The 10397-nt window shown below is 32.7% G+C and overlaps 1 protein-coding gene across 1 annotated transcript; it reads left to right on the top strand.

Annotated features, from left to right (window-relative positions):
* The first annotated feature begins 8443 nt into the window (after window positions 1-8443).
* On the top strand, window positions 8444-10138 carry LOC127725887 (IgGFc-binding protein-like). Its single transcript, XM_052233211.1, has 2 exons — window positions 8444-8533; window positions 8897-10138. The coding sequence occupies exon 2, from the start codon at window positions 9085-9087 to the stop codon at window positions 10093-10095; it is 1011 nt and encodes a 336-aa protein (XP_052089171.1). The 5' UTR covers window positions 8444-8533; window positions 8897-9084; the 3' UTR covers window positions 10096-10138.
* Window positions 10139-10397: the final 259 nt, after the last annotated feature.

Genomic DNA, 10397 nt, shown 5'->3' with positions numbered 1-10397 from the left:
ACGAAAATGTCCTTAATAAAATCTGTGGATTTTCTAAAAATCTTGGCTTGATTTGCCCGAAAATCCGCATTTCTATTAAATGCATTTAAACAATAAATTTTATTGCTGTGAACGACGTTTCCCTTTTGGCATATAAACAAAATAATAATACGTATTGTTGAAACAGCCCATCAGCAGAGGTATCGACTTAGTGGTAGTAATAACATTAACGGTACCAATTTTATTCCACCCGATGCGCATTCAACAACAATTATCTCTTCAGTGTCACTGTGATGCACGAGGCCAACCCGTAGATTTTCAAAATTGCATTGATTTGCTAACTTGATGTTACAAGTCAATATCTATAATTTTATCCGACAGAAATCGTAAAATTTTAACTTCTTGGAAATAAACCACTAGACATGGTGTCAATTACTTTTGAAAGTAATTAATTACGTTCAATTACAATTACACTATCTTCAATTAAATTACACATTACATTTGACTTTTTTTACCAATGTAATTAATTACTTTCCAATAACTTCAATTACTTTTGAAAGGAAAATTTAGATAAAATATTGAAAACATGCATTTTTTTTTATTCTATGATATGTACATAAGTATCAAACATTGCTTTATAGTAATAACAAATGAGATCTACAGCAACAATTTTCAAATTCAGCCAGTACAAAGGAAGAGTTAAAGTTAGATATTTGGTGTGTTACGGGAAAAAAAATATGCATTAACTGAAGTGCACATAATACTTTGCCTATCAGGAATCGTTAGGACTAGAGGTCTGGTTTAATGTAATGCCCAAAATGATAAAAAGCCTGTTCAATATTTTTGATAATATTAAATTTGTTGTTATAACCTATTGGAATTTTATATTTTAATGTATTTCATTGAAAATGATACAAAAAGAGAGCCCTAATTTTAATATTTTTGAAATGATTTTTTATTTTGATCACTTATTAAAATTATTTTCCTAAAGAAATGATTTAGAAAGCCAGACTTTTTTAATACATAGACTTTAGTTTTAATCACAATTAATTGATTTAAAAAAATTCATGCACCTAGAGGTATAATTTATTGTCACTCTCTAATTGGCTAAATTAACACCTGTTAAACAAGTAAACATAACTGTTGCAATACAGTCAATATATATTTTATAATAAAACAAATAGCCAGACGCTATATTTGTTGCTTGACTATATCCTTTAAAATTGATTATGTTAAATCAATGTCTAACAATATTTATCTGAATATACATGTAGATAACACGCTAATTAAGGTATAAGGCTGACTTACTAATGGTTCCTTTAAATACAAATTATGGCATGTTTCTACAATCCTTTTATTCTTCTTTTTTATTTTTTTTCATTCAATACAAAATAAAGAGTCTCCCATTCTTGTGTAATTACAGAGAGTATATTGTGTAGGTTTTGCTTTGTCAGCTAACTATATCGATTAAGGTCCTGGCTTTTAATCATTTTTTGAGAAAACACAAGACTCAATCTTTCTGACCCAAAATGTAATTGAGTTGTAATTGAAAAGTAATTGTCAATGACAGACAATTTTGGCTATGTATTTCATTACTTTCAATTACATGTAATTAAAAAAGGCTCAATTACACATTACATTCAATTACTTGAGAAATTGTAATTTATTACGGTCAATTACAATTCCATATTTCAATTACCCCATGTCTGTAAACCACTATACAATATTTATAAACTAATCTTAGTATTTTGTAGTTTGCCTTCTGAACCATTCAACTTCATCAAATTACATTTCTTTTTAGCTGATCCAAAGGGGTATCTTTCAGCACTGAGAAAACTTATATGTACTACTATTCTTGTCACCCTGTCCCTTAACTGTATATAAGGCAGGATTCATACAGGGGTTGCTCAAGATTTTATGGACGTGTTTTTTCAGCACAAACCGGCTTTCATATGAGAACAAACTGTGAACAGAGTCAACCCGTCTTGTTCCTTTATTCTAATGGGAGAACAATTTGTACTGGAGCATCTCAGAAAGAATAAAAACGGAGCTGGAATTATTCTTTAACTTCACATTCCGCTGTATAGATCATGGCTTTTCCCCTCTTACTTTATAATTCAAAGAGTGGTGACAATTTGAACGTATCTATACAATCGAACTTAAATCAATGATAACAGATACTGTTAAGTCTGCCTCGTATCTTGACTTACATCTTGAAATTGACAATGAGGATCGGTTGTGAACAAAACTTTACAACAAAAGGGATGATTTAAGCTTCCCAATTGTTACCTTTCAATTTACATGTAGCAACGTATCAGCAGTGCCTGCGTATGGAGTATATATCTTCCACTTGATACGATATTCAAGAAAACGCGTTTCCTCCTATGTCACAATCTATGCATGTTAAAAACCCGTGCAACAACTCTTTGAGGGATCCGTAGATAGCCTGTTTCCAGACAAAATGTTTGTCCCTATCCAATATACCCTCATTTTCCAGATAGTCAAAATTTCTCCGACCTTCATGCCAGACGGCCTCTATTACAGGATCTACCTTTTGTATCTATTGTTAATTTGTTCTTTTTCTGAACATGCATGAAATATTTACCAATGGACGTTAAGCATTTAACAGTCAACAATCAATCAAACTAAAAATAGAGTTCGTTGTGAAAGATAGGTATGTATAAGTTTTTTAATCAATATTTCATAATTTGAATATATGAAATTTGTGTATTTTCTTGCAGATATGCATGTCTATTCGTGGTCCTATAATAGGTCGCAGAGATCTTGAGACATCTTATAGGCGCGTCATTTTGAAACGATCTGGTCAAAATCTCCGTTGCTGTCAAGGTCATCTTTGTAACAAAGACTATAGCTCCTTGCCAACCCAAAAACCAGGAAGTCAAAATTCCTATCCAACATCAACTTCAAACATCTATACACAGTCACCTCACATAAGTAGGCTTTTAACATTAAATCATATTCTTGCATAGATTTGGTATTTTACATGATATGAACTTTGCATTATTTAAAAACTTCTATGAAATAAAATAGAATAATTTTCCCATCCATTTAAAACTAACAGAAAACAATTTGAACAATTAAAAACCCTTTACAACTCTTATCTACAAGTACCGCTCTTTAAAGTTCACATTTGAATGCTGTTTTGAAAATACCCAATTTAATGTAAATTAGAAATTAACAAGGGGGACGAAAGATACCAGCGGGACAGTCAAACTCATAGATTGAAAATAAACTGACAACGCCATGGCTAAAAATAAAAAGACAAACAGACAAATAATAGTACAGATCCACAACATAGAAAACTAAAGACTAAGCAACACGAACCCCACAAAAAACTGGGGGTGATCTCAGGTGCTCCGGGAGGATAAGCAGATCCTGCTCCACATGTGGCACCCGTCGTGTTGCTTATGTTATTACAAATCCGGTAAATAGTCTGGTTCGGTAGGTCACATTCGTGAAAAGGGAAGGGTGTTGTAGTTACGACATAAGGAACATATCCGATATCATCTGTGAAACGGTTATTCCATAACGGTCAACCAACTCGTGATGGCGTCAGTAAAATTTACGAAGGGATGATTTCAACTACACCACTTGGAACTCTTGGTTTAATAGCTTCCTTGTGAGCAGCAATCCTCACATAATGATAACTAGTGTGAAGCTAGCCTGATACCTACTCACACCTGCATTATATCTCTTTTTTATAGTTGGTGCTGATATAATTCATCCATAAATAGTTGCTCATCTCTCTAGTTCGTAGCGAGTGATAATGATTTATTGAAATATTCCTTTTATAGAATACAATAGTTTATAAATAAATAGACTTTGCCCATGACCTAGTTAAAATCATGACTTCTGAAGGGATAATAAAAAATGTGATAAACATTTTTTGCAATTTCTACAAATTTGAAGATTTCAAGTATGTTGTGTTGTGTAACACTGTCAAACAAACAAATAACTGAATTAAAACCAAAAACTAGATGCTCTAAAGAGCCTGTGTCGCTCACCTTGGTCTATGTGCATATTCAACAAAGGACACTCTCCAACATTGAAGACAAAAATAGAATTCATAAGAAAAATCTCTGTTTTGCTGATCATTTAGTCTGTTTAGTTTCTCTCTTTCTTCTTTAGATTTTGCTCAAAATACAAAAGAGGGTAAAACAATTCCTTATTTAAGGGGCTGGGCAATCACTCCTATAAAGAGTGACAGCTTACTACCAGTATCAGCAAAATGTGACTTGTTAGTAGATCGGACGATTTCCTCTATATTGTCTTAATTGTAGATCTTATCTTGCTGATCATTTTTGCCTATTTAGGTTTCTATCTATCTATTATAATTTTTAAGAAATAAAGCAAAAACGCAAAATATTGTAAAAATCATCATCAAAGGGCAATAACTCTCATAAGGAGTAGGCTGACGATTTCGACAATGTAAAACTCTTTTGTAGAACTTGTCTTGCTGATCATTTTTGCAATTAAATATTTCTCTGTATCTATTACAGTTTTCAAGATAATAGGTAAAAATTTAAAAAATGGAAAAATTTGTCATTTAAGGAAAATAACTCCTATAAGAAGTCGTCTGACAATTTGACGTAAATAGACAGTTGATAGAGCTCAACATTCTGAACATGTTTGCCCTTGCCAGATTTTCTCTATTCATAATGGTTTTCAAAATAACAGACAAAATTGCATTTTACCTCTATGTTCTTTTTTTAGCCATGTCGGCCATGTTGGTCGGCAGGCGGGGTCATCGGACACATTTTTCAAACTAGGTACCATAAAGATGATTGTGACCAAGTTTGGTTAAATTTGTCTCAATAGTTTCAGAGGAGAAGATTTTTGTAAAAGATTACAAAAATTTACGAAAAATTGTTAAAAATTTACTTTAAAGGGCAATAACTCCTTATGGGATCAATTGACAATTTTGGTCATTTGACTTATTTGAAGATCTTACTTTGCTGAACAATTTTGCTGTTTACAGTTTATCTCTATCTATTATATTATTCAAGATAATAACCAAAAACTGCAAAATTTCTTAAAAATTAACAATTCAGGGGCAGCAACCCAACAACGGGTTGTCTGGTGCGTTTGAAAATTTCAATGCAGATAGATCTTGACTTGATAAACATTTTTACTCCTCAGATTTGCTCTAAATGCTTTAGTTTCAGAGATATAAGGAAAAACTGCATTTTACCCCCATGTTCTATTTTTAGCCATGTCGGCCATTTTGGTTGATAAACGTGGCCATCGGATACATTTTTTAAACTATATATCCTAAGAATGATTTAGGCCAAGTTTGGTTTAATTTGGCCTAGTTGTTTCAGAGGAGAAGATTTTTGTAAAAAATTACAAAAATTTACGAAAAATTGTGAAAAATTGACTTTAAAGGGAAATAACTCTTTATGGGATCCATTGACAATTTTGGTCATGTTGACTTATTTGTAGATCTTGCTTTGCTGAGGAATGTTGCTGTTACAGTTTATCTGTATCTATTATAATATTCAAGATAATAACCAAAAAATGCAAAATTTCCTTTAAATTACCAATTCAGGGGCAGCAATCCAACAACGGGTTGTCTGATACGTCTAAACATTTTAGGGCAGATAGTTCTTGACCTGATAAACATTTTTACTCCTCAGATTTGCTCTGAATGCTTTAGTTTCAGAGATATAAGCCAAAAACTGCATTTTACCCTATGTTGTATTTTTAGCCATGGCGGTCATTTTGGTTAATGGGCGGGGCCATCGGATATATTTTTTTAAACTAGATACCCTAAGGATGATTTAGGCTAAGTTTGGTTTAATTTGGCTCAGTAGTTTCGGAGGAGAAGATTTTTGTAAAAGATTACAAAAATTTACGAAAAATTGTGAAAAATTTATTTTAAAGGGCAAATACTCTTTATGGGGTCAACTGACAATTTTGGTTATATGACTTATTTGTTGATCTTACTTTGCTGAACAATTTTGCCGTTTACAGTTTATCTCTATCTATCATAATATTCAAGATAATAACCAAAAACTGCAAAATTTCCTTAAAATTACCAATTCAGGGGCAGCAACCCAACAACAGGTTTTCTGATGCATCTGAAAATTTCAAGGCAGATAGATCTAAACCTTGGTTGATAGGCGGGGTCGTCGGATACATTTTTTAAACTAGATACCCTAAGGATGATTTAGGCCATTTTTTTTTTTTTTTTGCCCAATAGTTTCAGAGGAGAAGATTTTTGTAGAAGTTAACGGACGACGGACGCCAAGTAATGAGAAAAGCTCACTTGGCCGTTTGGGCCAGGTTAGCTAAAAAAGGGGAATTAAATTTATTTAGTTAATCAAACCAAAGTGTCGTTGAGGTATATGTTGGGTTTCCAAGTGAATTGTCAATACCTTATTCATGTATCAAGCAGTTTATGTAATGTGATTTACACACAAATACGATGTTGTTTGGGGCTTTATCTGCGGGGACATCAACATATATGTCATGGAGGTAGAACAGGTGTTTTGCAACATTTGGGTCTTTAAGGTTTGATGTAGCATAGGTATTCATAGACCCATTCAGTTTTTTTATTCTTATTTGTATCAACAACCACACAGCCTTAATCCATTCGGAAGGTGTATCTATGTCTTCTTTCTCGCGTTTAACCCATTGTCTGGCATAATCCTAAATGTTCCTAAATAAAGCAGTTTATTTTCAGTTCTTCGAAATGTTTCAGTACCATACTTTTACAGTACTTGATTTGTAATTTCAAGTTGATAGTCATATATTTATGTTTTTGATATTTAGTACATTTTCATCACAAATTTTTTCGATCCAGTTCAGTACTTTTAAATATATATACACTTTCAGTTAAATGTTCCATCAAATTACAGTAAAAAAATAAATGCACCATGACTAAGATAAGATATTGTACAAATATGAAGATGTGGTATTATTGTCAATGAGACAGATATCCAGCAGAGACCAAATGACGTAAAATACAGACAACGGCCTTCAAAAATGAGCATCATCCATACTGTATATTTAGCTACAAAAAAAAAGCCTGTACAATATTAGGGTATATAGCACAGGCCCGGGACAATTTTACTGCATATATAAGTTTAACTTCGTCTGTGATTTCCTGTACAATGTACATATATAACGACATGTTTCGTCGTTTATGGTGCTATGAAATAACTGTATTGTATTGGCCCTGGTATACATTTTTGATCTACAGTTAATTTCATATCTGTACTATCTATACAAAAACAGTTAAAACTGTAGATTATAATTTCCAATGGCAAAACGTAAAGAAGATTTTTGTAGAGGTTAACGGACGACGAACGCCAAGTAATGAGGAAAGCTCACTTGGCCCTTTTGGGCCAGGTTAGCTAAAAAAGGGGAATTAAATTTTGTTAGTTAATCAACCAAAGTGTCGTTGAGGTATATGTTGGGTTTCCAAGTGAATTGTCAATACCTTATTCATGTATCAAGCAGTTTATGTAATGTGATTTACACACAAAAACGATATTCTTTGGGACTTTATCTGTGGGGACATCAACATATATGTCATGGAGGTAGAACAGGTGTTTTGCAACATTTGGGTCTTTAAGGTTTGATGTAGCAAAGGTATTCATAGACCCATTCAGTTTTTTTATTCTTATGTGTATCAACAACCACACAGCCTTAATCCATTCGGAAGGTGTATCTATGTCTTCTTTCTCGCGTTTAACCCATTGTCTGGCATAATCCTAAATGTTCCTAAATAAAGCAGTTTATTTTCAGTTCTTCGAAATATTTCAGTACCATACTTTTACAGTACTTGATTTGTATTTTCAAGTTGATAGTAATATATTTATGTTTTTGATATTTAGTACATTTTCATCACAAAATTTTTCGTACCAGTTCAGTACTTTTAAATATATATACACTTTCAGTTAAATGTTCCATCAAATTACAGTAAAAAAATAAATGCACCATGACTAAGATAAGATATTGTACAAATATGAAGATGTGGTATTATTGTCAATGAGACAGATATCAAGCAGAGACCAAATGACGTAAAATACAGACAACGGCCTTCAAAAATGAGCATCATCCATACTATATGTTTAGCTACAAAAAAAAAGCCTGTAAAATATTACGGTTATAGCACAGGCCCGGGACAATTTTACTGCATATATAAGTTTAACTTCGTCTATGATTTCCAGTACAATGTACATATATAACGACATGTTTCGTCGTTTACGGTGCTATGAAATAACTGTATTGTATTGGCCCTGGTATACATTTTTGATCTACAGTTAATTTCATATCTGTACTATCTATACAAAAACAGCCAAAACTGTAGATTATAACTTCCAATGGCAAAACGTAAAGAAAAACGAGCTATATTCATGTTAATTTTTTGTATATGGTCTATTTTTACCTTTATGATCTTTTAGTTATTTTACATTGATTTAAGGCATATGTCAGTCTGGGAAACAATGTTACAATGGCGGGAATTGTCAGTCATCAAACTGCATATGTCCAGATGGAGTTTTTGGAGACCACTGTGAATACACAGGTAACAACATATATGTATCTTGCAAATGAAAAAAAGGGGGATTGTTGTTAATAAGTGGTTTAATAACTTTTCAAGTTTGATATTTAGAGGTGAATATGTAAGCAGTACGTAGCAGTAATTTTGGTTTTTTGGAAAATTATAAAAATAAAAATTAAATTCATAGATAAATATTTTGCTTTCAACCGGTGTGCTTTTTTTATCTTTTGTTTTTTGTTATAGTATTTTGACCATTATTGCTCGTCTTAATATTTCTGAAATTAAAATGTAACTGGTTATTATTTACTGTTGTTTGCTACTTTGGCATATGAATAACTATGGTTATCTTATTGCATTTTACTAATTTATTATGCTATTTTCTTTCAGATATACGAGGTACTTCTTTTCTGCTCGTATTTCCTCAGACACAATACCCTGACTGCCAATCACAGCAAGCTCTCATAGGAACAAGACAAAATGGGATTTTTCACAAATTCTCTTTTTCCTCTCATTATAATACTTCAATACAATTCTCACCAAAGCTGTATACCACACACTTTAACAAAAGTATTGCTATGACGTCGGATGGCACATTTCTTCATGGTGTTGAATTATCTTTCAGTTCTAAAGTCAGTTTATATGCCTTGACATACTGTAATAAATCTACAGAGAAATACAGCGAAGGCTATATGGCTATACCAACTAATTTCCTATCAACAAAATACATTATTCCTATGTATACAGCTAATTCTCATTATGCTCTAATTGTAGTAGCAGCATTTAAACCAAACACTATAGTTAACATTTATCAAAAACGAAATAAAGCAAAATACACATTTAAAAACGTTGTCTTAAGTGCGTATGAAACCTACCAAATTTCAAACTCTTATGATCTTTCTGGAACTCTTATAACTAGTACTGAACCCATAGCTGTTGTGAGTGGCCATGTGGATAATTATGTAGCAGCTGGTGGCTTGAATCCTTTTATGGAAATGGTGCTACCATCAGATCAGTGGGATAGAGTTTATGTGATTCCTCATATAGCCAGACGGCCATCTAAGATTGTCCGAATTTATAGTAACCAACCAACAAATGTAACTGTGCATTATCAGTATAAAATAGAATCAAAATCTATTCCAGAGAGAAGTTTTATAGATTTTGATCACGGCGTGATATCGTATTTCAACGCTAGTAACGATGTTATGGTAATGGTATTTCCAAAGGGGCTTGCTGATTATTCCGGTGACTCCTATATGATGACAGTTCCGGGTATCAACCAGTACTTATCAGCATATGAGTTCGCGGTGCCTTCAGAATTTACCAACTTTATAAGCATCACAGTATCATCCAATGCCCGGGATGGATTTATTCTTGATGGGAACCCAATGAATCACGAGAACGGTAGTCATATCTTTGGTGGGCCGAATCATTATTCTACATTTACAATGCCAATCCATAGTGGTGTTCATCAGATCAGTCATACAGCCAACGTCCGATTTGGTCTGTGGGTATATGGTGACGGTCCAAAAGATGGTTACGGGTACCCGGCCGGAATGGCATTCAGGACCAATACCAAGTTAATCTGATTCAGCCGGAATAACATTACAGTTCAATAGAAATTAAATGTTATTACTTTTAGCTTCATTATTGATAATTGGTTGTGTAAGAGAAAATAGCAGTTTAAATTAATTCAATAAATGAACTTCCAGATTCAGTGGCAATATTCCATAAGATAGCCATTCATAGAACACACAGATAACTGTTCGTACATTCCGATTTTAGTACATATACTTCCCAAGACGAATTTAGTTCATCTGAGGTATCAAAATTTATGTTGTAAGAAGGCAGAATACTTATATAAGTAAATTATATACTCTGAATTTGTCTT

The sequence above is a fragment of the Mytilus californianus genome, unplaced genomic scaffold, assembly GCF_021869535.1.
Source record: "Mytilus californianus isolate M0D057914Y unplaced genomic scaffold, xbMytCali1.0.p SCAF_15, whole genome shotgun sequence".
In the NCBI taxonomy this organism is placed as follows: domain Eukaryota; kingdom Metazoa; phylum Mollusca; class Bivalvia; order Mytilida; family Mytilidae; genus Mytilus; species Mytilus californianus.
The sequence above is the reverse complement of the archived record's forward strand: the minus strand, read 5'-3'. Positions and strand labels throughout refer to the sequence as shown.

Bases quoted from the DNA above. Each gene is read 5' to 3' on its own strand.
- LOC127725887 (XM_052233211.1), top strand. From the start codon at position 9,085: ATGACGTCGGATGGCACATTTCTTCATGGTGTTGAATTATCTTTCAGT.